Consider the following 26,843-nt stretch of genomic DNA (forward strand, 5'->3'; position numbering starts at 1 on the left):
CATATGAATTTGATAGAATGAGGGAGGGAGGGATTTTTATTCAGAGAATATTGAAAAGTGGAGATTCCAAGTTAGACTCTCTGACACGGTATATATCACAGTGAGTATGCACAAATGCCACATTTGAGGTGAAATTTTTGATGCTGTATACTCTTAAAAAGAAGAAACATTGGATATCTCCATGGTGTCTGAAATGTTGAAAATACTACTAATATTGCATACTAGAAGAAATTGGGAAAAGGTCTTTGCTTGGAGTCCAGACATGATTTGGGCCACTTCAGTAAGCAGAGTGGTGGTACTATACTAAGTGAATACAAAATACACAAAGAACTTAATGGTGCCTAGTACTACCACAGATGATTGTCCTTCTTTTAAGGAATAGGGATTCCACACTTGTTGTTAGTTCACACTTAGATACTTTTATCTACTCTCATGGTTTTATACCTTTGTCCAAGGAATATATATATATATGCATATGTATATATATTAGGGCGAATATTCCAGGTGTGCTAGGTGTGCAGTGCTCATCCACAAAATATCAGTATCACCAATATTATATTTTTGCATTTATTCCTATTAAAGACTCACCCAATTGTTTGCAGACTTTGCACACGATTTCTAGAATTGAACACAATATACTGTACCTAATGCTTCATTGTCCTCTTCATGAGGATAATAAAGTATTAGTGCTTCATGAAGAGGGTGCTTTTCGGTGCATAAACATTGCATCACATTCGTGTTAATAGCCCAGGTGTGCTTTCAAAATGCATACACCTTTGAGCTATTCGAAAAGATATAAAGAGGGCGCAGTGTGTCAAATTCTTAGTGCTGTATTATTTTTAAACTGCTGAGAAGGCATGACTAGGTGAGCTTAAATATTGAACTCACTCAGCACCTAATGGCCGTGATTAGTTATTGTGTCAACTAATCCAATTGAATGTTTCACTTACTATATCCGATGGCTTTATTACAAACAGATGTTACACATGTTTTCTGGAACTGAAAATTTAAATAGATGATAGGAGAAAAATGCTAATTGTTTTTTGTATTGCTTGTGCAGTATAGCATCTGTTGAGGTTGCAAAGTTTTTTAACTGTACAGAGACATTTTTATTCTAGTCTTCGGAAACAACAGACAGTAAAATATATCTATTCCTGAATAAAAATGAATATTCTATGCATTATAAGACGTTGTTGATCTACAACAAAATACCAGCATAAGACAGAAGAACCGCTGATACTAAAAAAAAAAACTAATGAATTTAGGATTCCCAAAAGTGTGGATAATTACGATAATGATCGGACATTTTCCAAAATAAAATTCTTGGAAAACAGAGTGAAATATACACAAACCAGAGAAATACACATAACATGTGCAACAAATTTTACGAGATGATTTGCTGCTCCATCAAACCATATTAAAGAGTATTCCTGCAATACTCTTTCTCTCTCTCATAATTTTTTTTTTAATTATGCCATCAGAAATTCACTTATTCATGTTTAGAATTTATAGGATTGTGTTATTCGCTCTATGCAGCAACTTATAGGACACACACGTCACAAATTATAATTATTAATTATTTTTTACCATTAATGAAAGTATTTCTACTCACACTTATTACTTCCTATTCTCACGTGTCTTATAAATTATGATTCACATATTTTCATCTTTGAGTATTTCAAATATACCAACCAAATATAGCATTCTCCTGCATTGTTGTTTTCTAATCAATCATAAAACAGATTGTTCCCCACTCTATGCAAAAGTATTCAAAGTTATCCTGCAATTAATTGCATTGGACCAATTAAGATGAGTACTAATGTGCTATGCCCTCTCAAAACTTTCATACATCGATAAAATGCAATCCCACGGTCATGGGCATCTGCAGGGGGAATGAGGCACTTCCCCCTGGAATCGATTAAAAATTTCCACAAATTATAATCGTAAAATTGATTGAGATATGTAATCTTACACCCTCGACCATGGGAACGCTTTGTCTGTCTTAAAATTTTATTATGGGTTGGCCTATTGCGGGGTAGCCATAGAACACGTGTTTTATTGCAGTAATAAAACATGTGTTCCTGTTTTTGGTGAACAGTGACCAGTTAGTTTGCCCTCTGTCTAGTAAGTTACAGAGTGAAGTGTGAATTGTAAATTTATAGTGAAACAAATTTAAACGAAAAAATACATTTTTAAAAGGTAAGGTGTATGTAATTTAGTATTATTTTACTTGTTAGTTTTATGATTTTTTTGCTTTTAAACTGGAATAATTTAATTTAGGATTAATTAATTAGTTGATTTTTAATAAAATATGCTGGTCAATTTTTTAATATATGAAATTGTGCTAAAAACTATTAATTCTGAATACATTTTTTTTTCCTTCCAAGAAATAATTACATAAAAAAAGCTAAAAGAAATTTATTGATGTAATTATTTAATATTTAATTAAATCAATAATTATAAACATTTATTGATGTAATTATTTGTCTTCAAGCTCCCCCCCCCCCCCTCCTGGAAAACATGACAGCACAACCAACCGAAATGATCACGTGATGCCACTGATATATGTTTAAAGTTTTTTAACCTTGGGTGTAAAATATGTTAAAGATACTGAGAAATTTTATAGTTGGTTTTAATCTTTTTCCCAAAAATGTGAAACATATTCACATCTGAGCTACTTGTATATAGAGGCTAATGACTTCATATCACTTGCCTTACCCATAATTCAAAGCACACCCCCTTTCAGACATGTATAATGCAATGCATAATGGAAAGAGCAGGTATCCCTGCACTGTTTAAGTGCAGGGATACCTCTCCAAAAACTTGTAAAATCCCCCGGATCACCCAATAATGAGCAACCCGCAGGATCAGAAAGTCAGGAACTCAGCATTGTTCCCCCTCAGTAACAGGCTCACCCTGCCACTGAGAACCGGTTGGCTCTACACCATGGCAGGCTCCCCCACCACTGAGTAGAGCTGCTCATTTGCTCATCTGGAAGGACAACAGCAACAGCTGTGCCTCTGTTAACTTCACAGGCACAGCATTGTCATTCATTACCCTCACCCTGGACCTGGGTGGCAGCAACAGCCTCAGTTAAAACTTCATGGGCTACAACATTGGCATTCATCACCCAGGCTTCCAACAGATTTTGACCTTTATTGAGTTTCTTCAGTGGGAGTTAGACCAGGGAGAGAGAGATATCAAGGTTGAAGTAATGCAGAAATCATATATTTCTTATATAAGAATAGGTAAAAGGTGCCTGACCTTCTTAATAAAAATCTCTGGATGAGAGAAAGATGTAGAAAGTTTTTTACCTTGGGTGTAAAATACGTTGAAGATACCAAGAAATTTTATACTTGGTTTTAATCCTTTTCCCGAGTAAGCAAAACAAAGTCAAGATACAAGTAGCTCAGGCGTAAATATATTTCAAGTGCAAAACTTTGTTTTACTTGAGAAAAGGATTAGCTAAAATTAACTTATGCATTTTAAGGTAATAATAATTAAATGTAAACATAAACTGGAAAAAATGGAATAATAATAATAATAATAAACTAATGTCTGAATGATTAAAATTCTCAATTAAATGCTGAGATAAGAAATGAAAGATATGTGCTCAGTTTTTAAAATGCATTATTAAATTGTTAAAACTTCTCAGTGACTAAAAATCCTTTATATTGATAATCATTACAACTATTGCATTTGGACCATATCCATAATTGAAATGTGCATATTTGACAGATAGTGAGAACCCTAGTATCACCTAGTAATCCCCTACAAGTTATATCATCTTGCCAAAAAGTAATGCATCAGTGTGGTAAGTGACACCTCCATATCTTTGTTTCATTACTTTTGATAAAGCAAGTTTGAGCTTTGATTTTGAATTGACAGTAAATTGCACTTTGCATATTGATATTATTTTGAATATCAATGAAGCATATAGTAATGATTATTCTCCCAATTATAGTATCTCTTACTTAGAATGGACATTTTCAGGAGTGATTGATAAAATCAGTTGCTTTTCAATGTGGAATCATCATCAACATGAATACAGTATCATGTGCAAGCATGTATTTTCTTTTGCTTAGTTTTGGCTAAAGAACTTACAGCAGACAAGGATGGAAATCCTTGTGTTTTTTGCATGTTGATATTTTGTTAGCATTTTGTATATTTGTGTGTATGTGCATTTCAACTCCACACATGAGAGGGTGCTCATCAGTGCCGTGTGTAGGTAAGTGATCAAGAAAAAAAGAAGGAATTACTGATATGTTTTTTAGATGTAGATGGAACAAAAGAGGTGCATGAAAAGTTGGTTTGGTATTTTCATATTCAAGTTTTTATAGCTGTTATATTCACTCATACTAAAGTTTCGGGAAGACAGTAGTAAGAATTAAATTTAATTAATTAAAAGAACCACCTTCACTGCTTCCTCTTTTATTCCATCTACTTCTGTCCTTTTCTCCCATGCCATCCCCAAAGATTACAACCCTCAGCTGTTCAAGCAAAATGTGAACAGACTCCTTCTTTCTCTTGTGATTTTCAAAACTTTAACTTCCAAAAAAGAGCAAATTTCATTCTCAGGATCAGCACTGAATCTAGAACATCAAGCTTTGTGAACATTATTCAATCAAATTGGATACAACAAAAAAAAACTTTTGCAAAACTCTTTAAAAAAAAGAACCCTATCCACAACCCATCCACACACATTGAACCAGATATGCATACATACACACACACACAAACCACATCTTTACCTTACATCAAAGCCACAAATGATACATTAGAACCACCTCTTAAAATGATTTGAACACTCTGTAGGCTGATCAAAATATGCCAGGATCCTCTTTCTTTTCCAGGTGCCTATATTCCCCTGCAAATGTATTCAGTATTTTGGAACAAATGGTACAGACAACCAAAACATGGATTGGCATAACTTAGAAAGAAACCATGTCATATGATGAAATAAAGCCAAGTTGCTGCACAGATTGCACTTCAGATTACAGAGACTCTCAGGTATCACATAATCTTAATAACTGCAATAGAGGTGATGGTGTTATTTGTTCTGCACAAATTTTGAAGTACTGCTTTATCTTCCTGTCAATGTTAACTACAAAGATTGTGACAGTGGAGTGTGAACTTCAAGTTTCCTTGCATGTGACTCTCCTTGCTCTGTAGAGTTTTTTTTTTTTAACTTTGTTTAGAGTGAGCCCTTTACATTCCTAAATAATGTTAGCTTGAACTGGTACACTCGAAACAAAGAATGAAACAAATAATTATGAACTAAATATTAATTTAGTTAATAATTATTTGTTGTTTTAAGGATACTTGCGACATAAGACTGAATGATATAATCACGTAATCACAAGAAAGATATTTATTTAACCAAATATTTCGGTCTGGAAATAGCAGACCATCGTCGGTGGTATTACAAGAACAGTTTAAAAAATATACAAGCTAGAATACTAACAATAGATCGTTGAAATTAGAACATGCCGCGTGATGTTATATCACTAAGTATGAAACGAAATATTTTGAAGTAGAAACATGATTGAATTTGCTATTAAAAAAAAAAAAAAAAAAAAAAAAAAAAATTAATGAGTAATCTTGATTAGGCTTTCCCAGATTTTTGATATAGATATGCAGTCATTACGATTCAGGTTGGGATGATGGAGCAAGGCCTCCACGCTTTCCTTGAACAAACGTTCGAACCTATAACGGGATCTATGTAAGAGGCGCGTTTTGGACCAAAGGATGCTGTGGTCAGTTTCAATCCCGTGTTGAGCCAAACCAGACTTTTCAGGTTTATTGTGAAGAATGGATGATTGATGTTCTTGGATTCTTTTTTCAAGAGAACGTCCAGTCTGTCCAAAGTAAGAGAGATCACAGTTGCAAGGAATTTGATAAACTCCAGGAAGAGATAAAGTTGAGCGTTTGTCTTTAGGAGAAGGAAAATGAGAAGACAATTTGTTAATAGGAGAATACGTAGCTGTTAAATCATATTTCTTCAAAATTCTTGCGATAGGTTCTGAAATACCGGAGATATAAGGAATAGGTACTCGACGTATTGAATCTTTGTTGTTTTGTGGAGGATTATAAGATGTAAGAAGACGTTGAATACTTTTTTCAGAAAAGCCATTGAGTTTCATGTGTTGCTGGATAGTAGAAAGTTCTTTCTGTAGATAATCAAAAGTAGAGCAATTAGTTAATAGTTCAATTAGTTCATGTGTTGCTGGATAGTAGAAAGTTCTTTCTGTAGATAATCAAAAGTAGAGCAATTAGTTAATCAATTAGCCATTGAGTTTCATGTGTTGCTGGATAGTAGAAAGTTCTTTCTGTAGATAATCAAAAGTAGAGCAAAACAACAAATTCTTATCCTTCACGGGGAAAATGCTACCAAAATAACTGGTAAATTAGGAAAACTTTCAGTTATACAAGGTAGGTTACGAGCAAAGATTAATTTCTTAAAAAAGTGCCGCGACAACAAGATTATTCCCAATTTCGCTAAGATTAAAGAAACAATAAAATCTCCTGGAGCTCATAATATTTACCGGAACACAAGTTTATCTCTAATCCGTAATCAACTTAAAGCTGCTAAACGTGATCTTGCTATTCACAGTCATCAGACTTCTGATTTACGCACCTATATATCCACAAATTTGGATCCACATCTTTCTCACATAGTTCTAAATGTAGCTAAACGTTCTACTCAACGTGCTTATAATAAACTAAGTCAACATCTTAACCGTAAATATGAGGCTCTTTCGTCTAAACAATCCAAGCCATTCATAACTCCAGATAATTGGATTGTAAATATATCCGGACGTCCTTTGACTAAAAGCGAAACCCTCATCCTTTCAAAAGGACATGATTTTTCTATTGTTCCAAATAAAATACCATATCTAGATTTCCTAGTTAACATTGAAAGGAATCTTAATCATCTAACCAGCGATAAAGCTAATGCTCTTCGCCTAGAAGTCGCTTCTTCTCTACTTAAGGCTAAACTTCCTCCTTCTAACATATCTCCTTCTGAAATGAAATCTTTACAGTCCTTGAGAAAAAATAATCACCTCATTATCACTAAAGCTGACAAGGGAAAAGCAACAGTAGTTATGGACTCAGTAAATTACAGAAGAAAACTTTCTCTTTTGCTTCGAGATCGCTCCACATATCAAGAAATTGATTATAATCCAACCAACAGACAACTAAAGAAATTAAATTCTCTCCTTGATGAAGTCATCAGTTTGGATAAAGACACAATTGAAAGACTTAAAACTCATTTTGCAAGACCTCCTAGATTTTATGGCCTTCCAAAAATCCATAAGATTGACTATCCTCTTCGTCCAATAGTAGATTGCATTGATTCTCCTACTTACCGTATAGCCAAATATCTAGCTAAATTACTGAAATCTTACATTGGCAACTCGAGTTCTTTTTTAAAAAACTCCTCAGATTTCTTAGAAAAATTAAAAGATGTCTCATTACAACCTACAGATCTTATGGTTAGTTTTGATATAGAATCTTTATACACCAATGTACCTCTTAAGGAAACTTTAAAACTACTTGCTGACATCTTTCCTCAAGATATTATAAAACTATTCGATTTCGTTATACATTCTGGTTATTTCATATGTCAAAACAAATTTTATAGCCAAGTAGAAGGAACAGCCATGGGAAGTCCTCTTTCTCCAGCTTTAGCCAACTTTTATTTAGAACATTTAGAAAAAGTCCTCTTCACATCTAGTTTCCCTCTACCATCTTTTTGGGTAAGATATATAGATGACATATTTGCTATTTGGCCTCACAGTAAAAAACACTTTATCTTCCTTTTTAAACAGTATTAATTCCTTACATCATCGCATAAAGTTTACTATGGAATTAGAAGAAAACAACCAGTTATCTTTTTTAGACGTTCTCCTCATCCGATCATCTTCAAATATTCTTACAACTACAGTATACAGGAAACCAACATTCACAGGTCGTTATATTCTGAAAGAATCAGCCCATCATCCATGTCATAAAACAGGAATTATAAAATGTCTCATCAAAAGAGCCAAAACTAATTGCTCTACTTTTGATTATCTACAGAAAGAACTTTCTACTATCCAGCAACACATGAAACTCAATGGCTTTTCTGAAAAAAGTATTCAACGTCTTCTTACATCTTATAATCCTCCACAAAACAACAAAGATTCAATACGTCGAGTACCTATTCCTTATATCTCCGGTATTTCAGAACCTATCGCAAGAATTTTGAAGAAATATGATTTAACAGCTACGTATTCTCCTATTAACAAATTGTCTTCTCATTTTCCTTCTCCTAAAGACAAACGCTCAACTTTATCTCTTCCTGGAGTTTATCAAATTCCTTGCAACTGTGATCTCTCTTACTTTGGACAGACTGGACGTTCTCTTGAAAAAAGAATCCAAGAACATCAATCATCCATTCTTCACAATAAACCTGAAAAGTCTGGTTTGGCTCAACACGGGATTGAAACTGACCACAGCATCCTTTGGTCCAAAACGCGCCTCTTACATAGATCCCGTTATAGGTTCGAACGTTTGTTCAAGGAAAGCGTGGAGGCCTTGCTCCATCATCCCAACCTGAATCGTAATGACTGCATATCTATATCAAAAATCTGGGAAAGCCTAATCAAGATTACTCATTAATTTTTTTTTTTTTTTTTTTTTTTTTTTTAATAGCAAATTCAATCATGTTTCTACTTCAAAATATTTCGTTTCATACTTAGTGATATAACATCACGCGGCATGTTCTAATTTCAACGATCTATTGTTAGTATTCTAGCTTGTATATTTTTTAAACTGTTCTTGTAATACCACCGACGATGGTCTGCTATTTCCAGACCGAAATATTTGGTTAAATAAATATCTTTCTTGTGATTACGTGATTATATCATTAATAATTATTTGTTTCATTCTTACTATACATAGTAGCTTTTTCAGTAACTTCAACATGAGTTGGTTTAGCATGTTTAAAGGCGAATGGTGAATAGATGTTGACAAGCAGTTGCTCTTGTTTTACAGGCTCAAGGGAAAGTGGAAGAATGATGGCAGCCATTTCAGTGCTATGAAAACGCCTGTAAAAGAGGCTTAAGGCAGAAATACTGTGAAATGTGACTGGAGTGAATCTGAGAGAGAGAAATGTTTTGGATGCCACTGGAGTGAATTTGCAAGAGAGAGATGTTTTGGATGCCACTGCATACGTGAGAGCAGTATTCTGAGGGAGTGCAGATTTGTGATGTATACACACACAGTGTTAAAAGTTTTACAGGTGAGACATAATGTCTTGACATCTTAGTTTTTAGCTGGCTGAGGAGGCTATGAATGTGATGTGCTTATCTGAGATGAGACTACTATAGAAGCTGTAGGTATAAACCAGACTGCAAAGAGAAATCTCATCTTACTTGGGTTTCTTGGTATTATCAATGGTGAGCAGAGATGAAGTGTGGGCTTCTTACATGAAATAAAATTTTTTTTTGGTGGTATTGAAGTTGATAAGGTTGTCCTTACCCCACTAAAATATGACAGAGATGAGTGGTTAAGGTATTGATTGTAGTAGTTCTTGTAACTTGAGATGTATCCAAGTATTGCAGGGTGTGTCTATTGAAAGACAAATGGAGAGTAATGTCATAAGCAGAGCTATGGAAACAATATGAAATTAGTGATAGAAGGTCATTTATGAATAGGAAAAAGAACATGAGATGAAAATATAAGTCCCTTACTTGATCATTGATGGAGAATTTTGAAGAAAGAAAGCGATCTGTCATTACAGAGTGAAAATTTGAAATCCAGTTGCAGTGGGTGGACAGTAGATCATAATGTGGAAATTTGCAAATAGGCCTTTGTACCAGATCCAATCAAATGGAAGTAGCTGGGGTGACCACATCGGCTCTATCAAACCTTTCCATAGATAGATAATACTAGCAGGTAAATCTGCTATGGAATAAGAGTAATTGATTCCATATTTGTGGTCACTGATTAACTGGTTGGCTTCTGAGTGAAAGAGCTAACTACTGATGATTTCCTATTATTTTTGATAGAACTAGAGTGTGTGTGTGCATTGGGATGATAGTTTGATGACTGTTTTTTATATCCTTTCTTTGGCATGGATGAATATAGGCTTGTTTCTCTGTTGTAGGCAGATGCCAGATAAACTGAAAAGATGATGCACAATTAATTCTGGAGCACACATTTTCTTGGACTGACTTGCACCTCTTATCTTTCCTGGCACAGCCATATTTCAACTATAGCTTCTGAAGCTGCCAAAACACTTGGTGTATTTGTAAGTATGCCTTTGTGCCAGATCCAATCAGATGGAAGTAGCTGGGGTGACCACTTAGGCTACAGCTCCTAACTCTATACAAAGCCCAAATCTGCTCAGCCATGGAATATTGCTCTCTAAGATTGCTAATATCTCTCTAAGATTGCTCGATTCTATCCAGAAGAGTGCAATCTGCCTAATTAATGATATCCCTCTCTCACACACCTATATTATTATTATTATTACGGGCTACTCCAGGAGTCCTTAGACTCATCGAGGGAGGCCCTAAACATCATGCTCACACAACTGTTCAACATTCTCACAGTATCTATCATACCTTGCCTTGAACTCGCTCACTGTCATAGCACCCACAACAGACTCTGGCAGCTTATTCCACTCATTTACCACTATAAAAGTAAAGAACCCAGCTCTAACACCCCTGCTAACCACGCTCTTGCCCAGCTTCCATGGGTGTCCCCTAGTTCTCCCACCACCAGTCCTGATCTCAAAAATATCATCTGAATTAATCCTATAGAATCCTTTTAGCAATTTGAATGTCTCAATCATATCTCCCCTTTTCCGCCTATCAACTAGTTTCTGCAACCCACAAATCTTCAACCTGTTCTCATATGGTTCATTCCATAGACCTGCTATCATCTTAGTCACTCGCCTCTGGATCCTCTCCACCTCCTCCCCATCAAGAAGGAACCGAGGTGACCAAATCTGGACACAGTAGTCGAAATGAGGTCTTATCAGGGCTCGGTACAGAGGTACAATAACTTGCTTTTCTCTGCTCATCAAGGTATTTTTCAACAACCAAATGAGTTGATGAGCTGATTTAGCTACTTTCGCAATGTGCCCCCTAAACTTCATCTCCCTATCCACCAACACCCCCAAGTCCCTGGCCTCATCAATCTCTTGGAGTACAGTTCCACCAATGTGGTATACTGCTGCTAATCTTTTCACTCCGAAATGCATAACCTTACATTTTGTCACATTAAATTGACATCCATTCTCCTTAGTCCAGAACTCCAATCTATCTAAGTCATCTTGCAAGACTTTGACATCTTCTGCGTTCACTATCGCCCTACCCAACTTTGCATCATCAGTGAACAAATGAACTGTCCCACTTAGACCCTTCCCTATATCGTTAATGAACAGATTAAACAGCAGTGGTCCAAGAACAGAACCCTGCAGCACACCACTAGTCACAGGCCGTCTTTTGGACTCTACTCCTGAATAAACTACTCTTTGATATCTCTCCATCAACCACCCAGCTATCCATCTCACCAACCCTATATCCATTCCCATATGTTGTAGTTTATGGATTACAATTCCATGTGGTATCCTGTCAGACGCCTTTGCCAGGTCCAGCAGTATCACTGTAAACCCATTTCCCTTATCCAGTTCAGCCGTCACCTTGTTATAAAACTTGAGCAAGTTACTGAGGCATGATCTACCCTTCACAAAGCCATGCTGTCCTCTGTACAGTATCTCATTTTCATCAATCCATTCCTGTATTTTTCCCTTGACTACTTTCTCCAAGACCTTGACAACGACTCCTAATATGCTGATCGGTCGGTAATTTGCAACCATAGTCTTGGATCCTCCTTTATGCAGTGAAACTATTTTCCCCTCTTTCCACGCCTTCGGGACTAAGCCAGACCCGAGACTCAGATTAAACAACATGGTCAAGGGCACTGATAATTCATTAGCCGCTTCATGCAAGACCCGTGCCAGTATACCATCCAATCCCACAGATGTATTCACATTAATGTTCTGTAATAGACTATTCACCTCCACTTCATTCATCACAATTCCCATATAAACTAATGGTTCCTTCATTTTTTCAATGTCACCACCTGGATGATATACTTTTGCAAAGTGCGCGCTCAGTAACTCCACTATATCGACTGGTTCAGGGAACTCTTTACCATCGTCTTTCCTTAAAATCATTTTGCCATGTACAGTTTTTTCCTTGCTTGCAGCATATTGAAAGAACTGTTTGGGATTCTCTTTTGCTTGCAAAGCTAGTTTCCTTTCATAATCCACTTTTGCTTTTTTTTACCACACTCGTTACTTTTCTGGCCTGCACTTTATACCGTTCGTGTGCCTGCAGGTCACCCCTTTCTTTAAATTCCCTCCACAGTTGTTTCTTTTTTTACAGCTCAAGCTTAATGGTGTTATTCATCCATTTAACCCCTACTTGTTTTACTATTCAGACCCTAGGTATACAATCAGCCATAACCTCCTGTAAATGCTCCTTGACCACTTCCCATGCTCTATCGACGTCCAGCCCTTGCAGTTGTACATGCCATGGCACTGATCCAAGCAATCTCCTAAGCTTGTCATACTTGCCAGCACGGTAATTCCACGTATACCCTGTCTTAATCGAAAATTCCACACCTTTAGCCACCTCCCAGGTCAAGACCTTATGATCACTCTCACCAATAGGTGGCAATATGGTCATATTCATTACAGTCAAATTCTCAGATACTCTTACCAGGTCAAGCACTCTCACACCCCTAGTGTTTTCAATTACATGCTGTTTCAGATAGTTATCCCTTAATAATTGAATAAAATCCATTTCCTTCCTCACATGTGTCCTCTCCTCCTTCCAATCAATGTTACCATAGTTGAAATCCCCCATAATAATTACCCTCCTTCCACTCATTTGATCAATTTGTTTATGCATACCATCTCCACCATCTATTCCATCACCTGGTCTATAGCAGCACCCAACTGTATATTTTATTCTGCCAGTCTCAATCTCACACCAAATAGCCTCAAATGAGCTCCTTTCACTATCCTGCGATACAACTTCAATTCTCCTTGGCTGCAGTTCATCAGCTATCATCAATAACACCCCTCCCCCAATTTTATTCTCTCTGTCCCTCCTAAACATACTATAACCTACACATTCTATCCCACTAATTATATCATCTTCCGTCAGCCATGTTTCACTAATGCCAATAACCTGTGGCCAGGAAGAGCCAATCAAGGCCAAAATATATTCAATCCTGCTATACAGACATTAAGTTCTTGCCTTGCATCTTCTACAGATACTTTCATGGCAGTGTTCTGCTGAATTGGCTGCTGTTATTCCTTCACTTTCCTCAAAATCATTAAAGCAAGAGCCACTGCTAACCAACACCTTCTTACAGTTCATCTTAGAACTCATCAAACCAACTTCACTGCTTCCTCTTTTATTCCATCTACTTCTGTCCTTTTCTCCCACTCTGCCATCCCCAAAGATTACAACCCTCAGCTGTTGAAGCAAAATGTGAACAGACTCCTCCTTTCTCTTATTCCTCTTGCCCACACACAGCACTAGTTTGCTATAGGTTTTGTGGTCTTTTGTTTGTGGATCTGATAAAAATGAGGACCAAAATATGTTTTGGTATCCAAAGTATTCAGAATTCTTCCCACATCTTTCTGATGAAAGACTAGACGAGGAATGCAGTGAGCAGTTTGTTATAATATGGGGATACTGTGCATTGATTATCAGTGCAGGAGGAGGAGGAAGAGAAGAATCATGCCTGGTGGTCAATCTTATCTTTTTGGTGCTACTCCAATAGTAGAGTGTTGGAAACATGAATGGGCATTAAGAAGTTGTACCCATTAACCTTGCTAAGGAATGAGTTGGCTTGACTACCATTTAAACAGAAGGCAAGTTTTCTGCACTTGACCCTTTTATAGACATCATCATCATCAAATTCCTGAAATATACCCTCAAGGGATGTACAGGATATGATAGTACTACATGAAAAATTACATCAGTATTAACTTCTTAACTACAATTTATCTCCAAATCAGTCTGTTAATTGTCAAGACTCCAACATTATCAAATCTTATATTTCTATCTTCTAAGGCACTTTTTACTGTATTAATCCACCTATACTTGGTCTTCTTCTGGATCTTTTTGCTGTCAATCTGGTAGAATACACTTATTTTGCTAATCGTTCCTTTCCCATTCTGTTAAAGTGACAATACCACCTGAGATTAGTTCTGCTAACGCATTCCTGGATGCTGAGAATGTCAAGTTCTTTCCTAATATCCTCGTTTTTAATATGATATTGCCATTGATGCCATCTGTTCATGCCCCTAATCTTTCTCAGGATTCTCATATCTGCAATCTCTAGTCTTTGGTCAAGTGTTTTACTTCTGACCCAGCTCTCAGATCCATAAGTTAAAACTGGCTTCAATACTGTCTTGTTAAGCTAATACAGCTTAACAAGAGCTAATTTAGTGTTTTGGCTAATTAGCTAATTTAGTGTTTTGGCTAATTCTCTCCTATTCCATATAAATTTATTCATTCGACTTCCTACCATACCAGCTTTGTTGATTCTGTTGTCTATTTCCATATTTATTTTACCATTTTCACTAAAAATTGTGCCTAAGTAGCTGAAATGTTTTACTTGTTCTATGGGTTCTCCATTCACAATGCAGTTAATAATTTCAATGTTTTGCCTATTTTCATTGTCTTTGTTCTCATGCTACAGTTATATGGTGTCAAACAATACTTAGTCTTTATTTGAGTTGTAAGTCAGCAGCATTTCGAATAGCTTCTCTCTTGACAACATACCTTTTCCAGATCTACAAAACTTAAATACAGATCTTTCTTATATTCCCATGATTTTTCAACTATCTGTTGTAAAGTGAAAATCTGATCATGACAGCCTCTATTTGGCCTGAATCCATCTTTTTCTTCACCAAGCTTCTCTTCCACAATCCTCAACTGTTTCTCAAGTATACTTGCATATATCTTACCAAGAACACTCAGTAGAGAAATACCTCTGTAATTCTCACATTCAGTTTTATTTCCCTTTTTATATATGGGTACTATGAGAGCTCTACTCCAATCATCTGGAATTCGTCCCTCTGTCCAGTCCTTCTGAACTGTGCAGTGCAGCCACTGTAAGACTTTTATACCCCCATACTTGAACATTTCTGGTTGAATATCATCTACTCCTGCTTCCTTTCCACATTTCAGTCTTTTGGTGGCTTTTTCCAATTCAAGGACGGATATGTATTCCTTACTGCATGCCTGGTCAGTGTTTTTACCACTGTGCTGTCATCACTGCCTGTTTCATTTGGCAGTTTTTCAAAGTAATTACTCCATACTTCAAGGATATCTTTTTCTCCTGTTTTCATGTCACCTTTATCATCTCTAATTCTTTTTATAGCACTCTTTCCTTTATTTCTGAGCTTCTTCAACAACCTCCAGAATATCTTGCCACTCCTTGATATTTATTTTCTGTGTTCTTACCAAAGTCCTCCCATGACTTTACTTTGGCTAGTTTTACACAGTATTTAGCTTTCTTACATTTGTCTCTGTATTCTGTAAGAGTAAAAGCTGACTTATTTGCCAGGAACTTGTGATATGTTTTCTTCTTTTCTTTCTCTGCCCCTTTAACTTCCTGTGTCCACCATGGAGTTCTGATTTTTCTATCCTTACAGACAACCTCACCACATACCTCTCTGGCTGAATCAATTAGTGTTTTCTTCAGGGCTTGCCATTGAATCTCCAAGGTTTGGTTGCTGTTCTCACATGCTTTCATTTTTTCTTTAATCATTTTTGTGTATTTTTGTCTACAGTTCACATCTGAGAACTGCTCAACGTTGATTTGCTTTAAAACTTTCTTACATGTTCTTCTTTTCAATATGAAATTCAATTTTATCCTGCTCAAGACTAAATGGTCATCACTTCCAAATCCTGCACCAGGGAGAAAACATCACTATCAACAATAACATAGTCAATGATACATTTCTTATTCCTTTTATAGTCTGATTTGGAATTTGCCAATGATCATTTTATAGCTCTTAATGCACCGAATGGGATGTTAGAGTATTGGTTTCAAGCCACTTGTAGTGTGTTGAATTTTTTGTTTCCTTGGACTGCATTAGCAAACTTGGTGGAAAACAAACATTTGGATAGTGAGCTGGGCTTTTGAATGAAATTAGAGATGAAAACCTTTATTTCTAATAAAAACTGTATTAGTTATTCCATTGGAGGAGATATTTGAATCTGAAGAGTGGAGATTGAAGTCAACCTAAGGAAAGGAGATGTAAAAATCATGCAGGATCCAAGATCAGGAAACAGAATGGCTGAGTGAAGTGCTTTTTTCAGGAAAGAAGACTTGAATGAGATTATGGTCAGAGTTACAAAGAAGAGAGCTGACACCTGCAGTATATTTATCAGGAGAACTGGTTAAGAAATTATCAAAGATGTTTAGAGGGTGAAGATCATTATCTAGTATTCTAGTGATCTGATGGATAATTTTTGAAAGATTTTTGTTGACAGGAAATATTTTTGCATCTCTTTCAGCTTGATCTGTGGAATCAAAGAAGAGTCTGAGTTGTGAACATTGAAGTTCCCAAGGAAGATGACCTGACTAGATAAACAAGCTTCAAAGACAAATAATGACAAACGATCAGAGCAGTTATCACTGTTTAGAGAATGATAGAGGTAGCAAAGGAAATTTTGATCCAGAGCAGATCATAAATAGGAGATTCAAGATTTGTCATTCTCTGAATAAGGAATGTTAGATTTGATGCATGTACATGTTCTTTTCTTGCAGTCATGCAGTGATTATATGTTGGAAAGTTTGAGTTGTTCATTAATTGGCGAGGATACTAGTTAAGATTTGTTAAAAAATACCAGGTAAGGTTTAGATAGGAAGTGGTGGTGAACATAATTTATATTGAAGTTAAACATTTATTCTCTGGTGATATTTTTATAATTTGGTTCAGTGGAACTTCACTACGTTTTCTTCCATTGGATCTGGTGATCTGCATTCATGGCATGGTCTGCTACCCCAGAACAACTGGAGTGTAGAGGATGTATTTTTTGCACTCCTCCAGACAAATGTTAGCAAGTCTTCTTGTTTGTTCAAAGTATTGAAACTTGCAGGAGCAAGTACACTGTAAAAGGATGGTTCAGATTGTGGAGAGGAACTTTAGGTGAGCAGATAAGGGTTTTTGGACAGGCCTGAAGGACATATGTGTTATACTTTTTCAGAATATTTGCACTTTTTTTCTTTTTTTTTTTTTCCGAGGGTGTCCTGATGCAGGGAAATGGTAGTGGATTTTTTATGTTCTAAATTTAGTGGGGATGGGATTGGGCAGAGAGCGCTGTTGATTTTTGTTAAGGGGTAACTGTTGACTAAAAATGTGTCCCAAGTGTGAGTGATTTCCATGAAGAGGCTGTTATAGTTGTCAAAGCAGATGGTCCTAGCTTTTTCTGCTAAAGTTTTTATAACCTTACTGCTGGGATGAGGGGGAGGGGATGACAAGTGGTGGATGTACCTAAAGTGAGCTTAGGTTTCTCTGTACTGAAAAGGATAAGGATCCATTTGATAGCATGTAACTAAAGTGTCAAGGAAGGGGCAAACAGTTATTGTTTTCCTTTTCTATGGTGAAACAGATCCTCAGGTGTTGGCTATTGAGGTGTGATAGAACATATCCTCTCAGTGTGTTCAAAGAGAGAGCACATCAACATAAGATAGCCATGTTTTGAGAGGGGCCAGATTTTTCAAAATGTTCTACATAAAGATTGTTGGAGGGGGGGGGGGGAGTCCATGGCTCTGCCCTCAACTTGCTTGCTTGTAGACTTTTAATTGCCAGGTAAGTAAAATAGCCAGAATGCAAAGGTGAATACAGCTGATTTGTGTGTGTATGGGGGGGGGGGGGATAGAGAGTCTGAATGAGAACTTAAACAAATTTCAGCTGCATCACACTGCTAAAAATCTGGGAAATCATCATTTTGAAATTTTCAACAAATGCAAATCACTGATCCATATAAAGTGCCAGTTAAGACTTTAGGAGCTTGCCTTCACAATATCAGTCTGTGTTTGCCTACCTACCTACTATTATGCTGGTGTGTACATGCTCAATATATCTCTCGGTGCCTGTGAAGATGTATTGGTGACAGGGTAAAATATTAGCTGAATAATTTAATTAACTAAATAAATTTATTTAGTTAATTATTAGCTTTAGATGCCTGTTTTATTCCATGAAATATCAACAGAAATAACGGATGTCCAAGCATCCATACTAGATTTGTTAATCTCATCTTTGAAAGAAGATGCTCAGTTTCCTTGCTTTTTGTTAGTAGTGTCAAAAAATTGGAAATGGTGTTAACCCACAATCTACGGACTGTCACTTACTATTATATCTCATCTAGAAAAGAATGTATGTGTGTCCTGAAAAATTCACATGGTGGGCATGTTATCATTATGCTGTTATAGTTAAACTTTTCAAATTTCAAAAATCTACAAAAATGTTTTGAGTTTTCAGAAGTTTTTCCACTTTCTGAATTAACCTCCTTACCGGCCAAAGTGGATGAAATAGTGAGACCAAATTGTGCTTCTTATCCATGTTATTCAGCAGGTGTTACAGAATTGTATCCAGATTTAGCTGGACATTAAAACTCCCCAACCGGACAGACATCATGACCAGTTGGGGAGTTTTAAAGAAAAGTGTACAAAAAACATTGTTCTATTTTCATAAGAAATCTTTATAGTATTAAGCAATCTTTAATTTTTAGAGTAAAATAGTCACATAAGTTGAATCTCACTACAGAAAACACTAGTATAACAAATTACTGAAAAGTCCGATAGGCACAGGAAATTTGCCACAAAAATCGTTCCTAGTGAGCTCACTCACCATAGTGGGTGAGTAATGCATACATATATTGATTCAGATGAATGGAAAAAAAACAAAGAAGAAATTGTACTTGATTCGAGTAAAAAAAAAAAAAAAATCAATCTCTGTGTCCACCTAGAGAAAAACAGTTTACTTGATATTTTTTAAAAATTGTTTACTTCGTTGTTTTTTACCTCATTGTTTTTAATGGACATTATTGAATACTGCAGTATCAAACAAATATCTAAAAAGTGCATGCAAACAAATTCTCATGTAACAGTGCCATACATACTGAGCATCATATTCTAATGTGAAATATTATTTCATCTTTTAGGTTTCTCATTGCAGGTGGGGAAATGATAAGTCCATCTGTGATTAGCATTTTCAGTTTACTGAAGTTTCTATTGTTTGGAAATTTTAATATTGTATTTTGGTAAAATATTCTAGCTCTTGTGAGATTTCAGCTTGCTACAGTTCTGGCTTGGTAGAAACAATTGTGCTATTAATCAGTGATGTATTAGATAAAATGACAATGTGGACTAATGGTATAAAAAATATTTTAATTATCATCATTCACACATGGAAAAATAAGAAGAAATTTTACAGAAAAATGTCATTAATGTTCATTGATTGGATTTATTTGGCAATTTCAGGTGTTCTGAAGCAGCTCTGTAATATGTTAATGGCAAGTGGTATTCCTGCAGGTATTCTTACAGAAGTATGTTAATGTGCTATTATTATCACTTTTTAAGTATATAACTGATCCTGTAATGAAAATAAACTCCTTTTTCATTATTAAAATTATGAAAACAACTACCATGTTATAGTAAAACTTTAGTTTAATCATGATCATCATCATCAAATTCCTGATGATGATGATGATCATGATTAAAATGATTAAAATTTTTCATGTAGTACTATCATATCCTGTACCCTCAAGGGGTGTACAGGATATGATAGTACTACATGAAAAATTTACATCATTAGTAACTTCCTATCTACAATTTACCTCCAAATCAGTCTGTTACTTGTCAAGACTCCAACATTATCAGATCATATTTCTATCATCTAAGGCACTTTGTACCGTATCAATCCACCTATATCTGGGTCGTTTTCCTGTCAACCTGGCAGAGAATACTTGTTTTGCTAATCTTTCCTCACCCATTCTGTTTAAGTGACCATACCACCTGAGATTAGTTCTGCTAACGCATTCCTGGATGCTGACGATGTCAAGTTCTTTCCTAATATCCTCGTTTTTAATATGATATTGCCATTGATGCCATCTATTCACACCTCTAATCTTTTTCAGGACTCTCATATCTGCAGTCTCTAGTCTTTGGTCAAGTGTTTTACTTCTGACCCAGCTCTCAGATCCATAAGTTAAAACTGGTTTGAAACTTGTTAAAACTGTCTTATATACAGCTAATTTAGTGTTCCAACTAATTTCCTTCTTATTCCATATGAATTTATTCAATTGACTTCCTACCATACCAGCTTTATTGATTCTGCTGTCTATTTCCATATTTATTTTACCATCTCCACTAAAAATCGTGCCTAAGTATCTGAAATGTTTTACTTGTTCCACAGGTTCTCTGTTAACAATGCAGTTGACATTTTCAATGATTGTGCCTATTTTCATTGTCTTTGTCTTTTTATTGCTGACCTTCATACCATATCTATTATAACAGTTATTCAATTTAGTCAAGGAATCTTGCAGACTCATAGTGGATTTATTGATAAGTATAACATCGTCCGCATAAAGCAAAGAGCTGACATTAACATCTCCAATTCTGATATCATGTTTAATACCACTTTCCTTCATAATGTGATCCATATAGATAATGAATAACAGAGGGGATAATGTAAATCCTTGTCTCACACCAGATTTAACATTAAACCATCTTCCTGTACTTCCTTCAATTCTAACTGCTGACTTACAACTCAAATAAAGACTAAGTATTACTTGATATAATGCCCCATTGACACCATATAACTGTAGTGTATTGAATAGCCTCTCTCTTGGCACCTTGTGATATGCCTTTTCCAAATCGACAAAACTTAAATACAGATCTTTGTTATATTCTCATGCTTTCTCAACTATTTGTCGTAAAGTGAAGATTTGACCTGAATCCAGTTTGTTCTTCACCAAGCTTTTCTTCCACGATTCTTTTCAACCGTTTCTCAAGTATACTTCCATAGATCTTGCCAGGAAAACTCAGTAGGGAAATATCTCTGTAATTCTCACATTCAGTTTTATTCAGTCACATTCAGTCACCCCTATTATGTCGATCTGGTACTTACCTAATTCCTCAGCTAGCTGCATTTCTTTGCCATTCAGGCTTCTTATGTTGATAGTACCGATCTTTAACTTTGGTGAAGTTGAGTTGGGGTGTGCTTTCAGATTTGTTCCAATAGCTGACTTTTCGCTGTTTGCGCTGGTTCCCTGGCGAAAACAACGGGGGCCTTGTTTAACCGGGCGATGCCCTAGCCGGCATGAAATTTTGTCATATTGTACCATCATTTTGTATATTGGTTTAAGCCATTAAGAATACATTTTGGTCGGCTAAATCCCAAATTGTCAGCCCATCCTCATTCATTGAGTATCCAGGTAGATTCCCAACAGGGTGCACCACGAGAAGGTGAGGATTGGACATTAGGTCAGAAGGCCCTGGTCGGTTCTCCGCATTCCTTTAAAGGTTATGTGGAGGTCTCCTCTCAATTATACAGCTTTGACCCTTAAGCACCCCAACTTTAGTTTAATATAAATCAAAATAATCACTCAGCATTTCTTCGACATTTACATTAAGGTCATCATCTGGAGTATACACATATATACAAAGAAACCACCTGCATTACAATCTACATGGTATGCTAAAGTTATATTAATTTGGTCAACTGTGAAACCACTGGCCTGACCTCTAGCGAAAAAAAAAAAAAACACCTTACTATGTCAAAGCTAGTGTCATGTTATTATTATCTATTTGGTTAACAAATCATTAAAAGATATATTAAGCTAGAGAGCAACATGCTCTCTTGTATAATTACTCAAATAAGTATACATATAAATTAGAACAAAACAGTATGCATGGTTACCAATAAGAGCTGAAATTATTGCTTCGAGTGTTGAAGTAAGGATTTGCTGGGAAACTTGAAAAACTTAAGTGGGTGGAATGTGTGCCATCCAAATTCTTGGGATTTTTATGCCACCATTATAGTTAAAATTAGGGTGGTTGATCAAAATTTCACAGGCTTCTTTAAATTTGTGTTCATACCAGGTTTTTGTGTGATATAAAGAACAGGTACTTTTTCAATCAGTTTGGTGTAGGGTGTTAAGAGCATGATCTGAGAGGCCTGCTTCACCCAAATTGTTAAATTTAATGTGCTGCTTCTCATTCCACTGGAAACTTCATACTCTTATTGACCGAACGAGAATACTGTGAAGCCTATTTGATGCAATTTAGGAATCTCAAACTTACAAGAACTAAAATTGATTGACTGAGCTTAGAGAATTACAAATGAATGTCTGATGGTTCATGAGTTGTATTCTTTGTGAATATCTTGAACTGATTTGATATTTAAAATGTTTTGAAATGTAACCTTGATCAGAGTAAAGTTATGATAGAAATCCTTTGTGACAAGAAGAATAAGATCTGTTAAATATAATCTTTAATTATAAAGTTTAAGCTCAGCTGAGTAGTATACTAGAATCTTAATGAGAGCTTTGTATTCGTTTAATTGTAATGTCCCTGTTGGAATACTGTGTTATGATGTAATTTTTGTGACACTGCATTAAATAATTTTGTTTGAATTGAATCTTATATTTGCCTGATTGTTTCATTGCACCACTCATTAAAATAATTCGAATCTCAGCGAGAACCCTATGTAGTAAAAATAAAGAGAACCTCGGCCTAAAATTAGCTTTATAATAACCTAGTACAGTTGATGGTTGATTTATCAAAGTTGCTCATGAAATTCAAAACATGGAGTGGCGCAGTATAATATAAATTTTCTTCATGTTCAAATGATATATGCCTACAATTAGTTAAATACTAACGAGAGAGAACTATAAGACGATAAAACTTGATTGAGCAGAAGCTACGATCCAACACTACTGTGAGAAGGGGGGGGAGTTAGAGTATGGTCTAATACAGGATAACATCTTCATTAAAATTACATGCATCCACCCGATGGACTTTTGTGATTGTTTTAATGTAGGTGATGAAGTTCATTGTTCAGTGTACAACTGTCACTCTTCTTACTGAGATCTGAAGTAGAGTAGCTTGAAAACGTTTCATATTTGGTTTCTAGAGAGCAGGATTTCCAGATGATGTAAAAATAAACATAAATATAAAAAATAAATAAGATGAATAACAGTAATTCGATCTACACTTGATCAGCCCTCTTTAACATCAAATTATTTTTCTGTATCTCCTTCACTTCTAACTGCCAATTTGCAACTGAATTATTAGCTGTATATTTCTCTGTATGAAGATTACATATATATCATACATATTTAATGTTTTGAACAATTTTACTCTTGGTACCTTACATATGCTTTTATGAGATCAGTGAATAAAGACTGTTATTATGTTCTAATGATTTTTTGACTAATGGCATTAAGATCAAAATCTGGTCCTGGCAATAAGAAAACAAGAAAGTGAAATAGGAGTTTATGTGATAATTACTCCATCACTCACTCAATTCATCTCGATCAGGTTCATGTTTGGTCTCTAGGATCGAGATGGAGAGTGATGGGGCTGATTTAATACAAAAAAAAAAGTAATACAATAGCCCATTATTCATGTAAGGCTTGGGCAGTTCATTATAGTGAGCAAGTTCACTATAATGAAAACTGACTGTATTAATGAAGACTTATGTTGGACTGTTTTTTTATACTGTGTAGCCTGTGATGGAACATTCTAAGAATTAATGGTGAATTTATAAAATAGGTATGTGATAGTGAAAAATGTACTGGAAATTGGCAACATTTTTTCATGATATTTATATACATGGCTCAGTAGCTTCTGTGTTACTTGATTAGAAAAGAGAACTGAACTTGAATGCCATCTGTCATGGAAGGAAGTTTTTGTGCAGCTCACTCCTTTTCTTCTGCAATACAGAGACTGGCCCATAAGAACATATATTGAACTCATGTGCTTTCCACAGCTTCTCGTTTCCTTTTCTTTTTCATGACTGCTTAATTTTTCTTTTTCATAACTTCCTGAGAACTGAGGATTCCATGGAGTTAGGAAATTTTTTTTTATCCCTGTATATAAAACTTCACCACATCTGACTAAAGCAGTCAGTCTTTTTCTTTGGAGTCTGCCATTCAATCTACAAGGTTCTTGTTTTCAAGCCTTCATTTTTTCTTGATTACTTACTTAGTCTCCCCATGCTGCATAAGGTTGATATTTGGTCCTTCTAGATACCTCTACCTTGTGCCATTAACTCTCCAGTATACAGCTCACCTTTTAAAGCTTATTGCTTTGATTCTTTTTAAAACTTTTGTACATATTTTTAGGGTGCAGCACCATGTCCTTCCAGTCCTCTCTGTTGGCAGCTCGTCTTTTTGTTTCAGCATAGTCACATGGTCCTGTTTATGATCTTATATCATCAAACCATGTTCTTCTTTTTTTACCTCTTGATCCTATTCCCATAATCTTCTAAAACTGTTAGTGTCCTCTGTCCTACTGATTCCCCCAATACATGTCCTGCCAGTCTCATCTTTCTCAGGATCATTTCATGTAATAAAGATTTCTGTGTTTTCATTTTCTGTAGTACCTTTGCATTTGTCACGTACTCTGTCCATGAGATTTTGAGGACTCTTCTGTAGCACTGGTATTGTGTACCAGTGCTACAGAAGAGTCCTTGATTGATTCTGTTGTGCTATTGAGTGCTATTGGTTCTGCAACCTTTCATGAATAGGATTGATTAGAAAAATTCTAAGACTGTGCCAAGTCAATTAGTATGCTGTTTCATTGTATATTTTATGTGTGCATTGTCTGGGTGAAGAAAACATGTTTCAAGTGTTCCATGATAAAAAAAAAGTGCTTTTATTTAATTTGTTGATTGATGATGTACACTGTAAATTCCACATTATAATTCCAAACATGTTTCAAGTGTTCCGTGATAAAAAAAAAAGTGCTTTTATTTAGTTTGTTGATTGATGATGTACGCTATAAATTCCACATTATAATTCCAAATAATAAATATCAAAAATATCTTTTGAAATTCAGACGTATTTTGATCCAGATAGATCCAGTATATAGTTTTTAGACAACTTTATTGTTTACAGACAATCAATACTGTCGCTGAAGTTATCAGGGGCCAGCAGGAAAACCAAGACTATTTTGCTACAATTATAGCACCATCTACTCCTCCAAAGTAAGTTAATATTTTATTAATATATTATGTAAAATTTTTGTCATACACATTGGATACCAATTAATTGGGCTGCATTGTAAATGGCATAATATGGCTCAATTAAGTGATTGCCTCAGTTACACAAAGAATGCTTTGTTCTTTGTGAATACACAAAGAACATAAAGAGTTTAAAAGGTGTGCATAAGATTAAGATTAAAGACAAGTTTAGACAAATTTTTTATTTATTAAGTAGCAAAATTACTGACTTATATTTACGGTTTTGACAAACTAAAATTTTTGCCATAAAAAATAATTTAATTTATATATGTATTCAATCCACATGTAATTCATAGTATTTTTTGATTGACTGCAATTGAACAAAATTACTGCAAGTATCTAGTGTAGCAATAGGACAGCCTTCATTGCCTTTCTGCATGAAATAGAGTCATCATAACCCATTTTCCAGAACAACAAAAGGAGTATCATCCTTATTTTCATGTACTTCTAATCTCTTTTGATGTTTTGTTGCGGTTTTTTCCACTACTCAAAATCTTCATATTCATTATAACATTGAAGACTATCATCAATGAATGCAAACTCTTCATAGTTTCTGATGTTCATTTCTAGTGTGACGTCATTTTCACTATTTCTCTAACACCCATGTTATCAAGGTTAGTAGATATCTCAATTAAATGGCATTGTGTCCCAAATAAATTGAATATAAATTCCTGTTGAATATTTATACTTGAACAACAACAAGAAGTTCTTTTTTCAAATTATTCATGAAATATAATTATTCCTAGGTAGTGTGAAAAGTTTTGTTGAATACCCCCAAACACTTTCTTTGTTTTCCATCTTATTCCATATAACAGAACTATTCCAGATTAATGATATTTGAGATCTTGATCTGAATTTACTGAAACATTTCTTTCTCTCTCTCTCTCTCTCTCTCTTAAGCTTTAACTGGATGGCTTTTACTGCATAAATCAAGTGTTTATATATATATATATATATATATATATATATATGTGTCACACTACAATTATATTTCTTAAAAAAATATAGGTGTTTTTGTAAACCTTTGTTCCCAATTAACTAATATTTTGTATGTTTGTATATATTAATTACATGCAAAATTATACCCCGAGTTACGCGAATTTGACTTACTCGCATTTTGCAAAGGTGTTTGACAGGGTTCTGCATGATAAGCTGATGTTTAAGTTGCAGCACATGGGTTTAGATGTTGGGTTAGTCAACTGGATTCAGGATTGGCTGTCTGATATGTATCAGAGAGTTGTGTATGGGCAATATCAAGGAGGCAGAAGGTTACAAGTGGTGTTCCACAGGGCTCAGTGCTGTGACCTGTATTGTTCAACCTTTATATTAATGACATTGTCAATGGATTGCAAGGGAATATTCAGTTGTTTGCAGATGATGTGAAGCTGGAAGGGTTATTGGTGATATTGCAGATGTGGCAGTCCTGCAGGAGGATTTGAATGGGCTAGACAGATGGGAGAGTGAATGGGAGTATCGGTTTAATGCGGCAAAATGTAGTTTG

The 26,843-nt window shown here is 35.3% G+C and overlaps 1 protein-coding gene across 2 annotated transcripts in view; it reads left to right on the forward strand.

The window, feature by feature from the left end:
- LOC150099478 (general vesicular transport factor p115-like) overlaps positions 1 to 26,843 on the forward strand; it is a 354,365-nt gene that overhangs the window by 156,090 nt on the left and 171,432 nt on the right. For both annotated transcript variants that reach the window (XM_090403647.1, XM_090403648.1), the window contains exons 8-10: positions 3,739 to 3,814; positions 19,576 to 19,640; positions 25,218 to 25,306. In XM_090403647.1, the coding sequence (XP_090259773.1) occupies positions 3,739 to 3,814; positions 19,576 to 19,640; positions 25,218 to 25,306 (230 nt within the window). The remainder of the gene's footprint in view (positions 1 to 3,738; positions 3,815 to 19,575; positions 19,641 to 25,217; positions 25,307 to 26,843) is intronic.

Source organism: Typopeltis vanoorti, chromosome 14 (assembly GCF_054136105.1).
Source record: "Typopeltis vanoorti isolate ZY-2024b chromosome 14, IOZ_Tvanoo_1.0, whole genome shotgun sequence".
Classification (NCBI taxonomy): domain Eukaryota; kingdom Metazoa; phylum Arthropoda; class Arachnida; order Uropygi; family Thelyphonidae; genus Typopeltis; species Typopeltis vanoorti.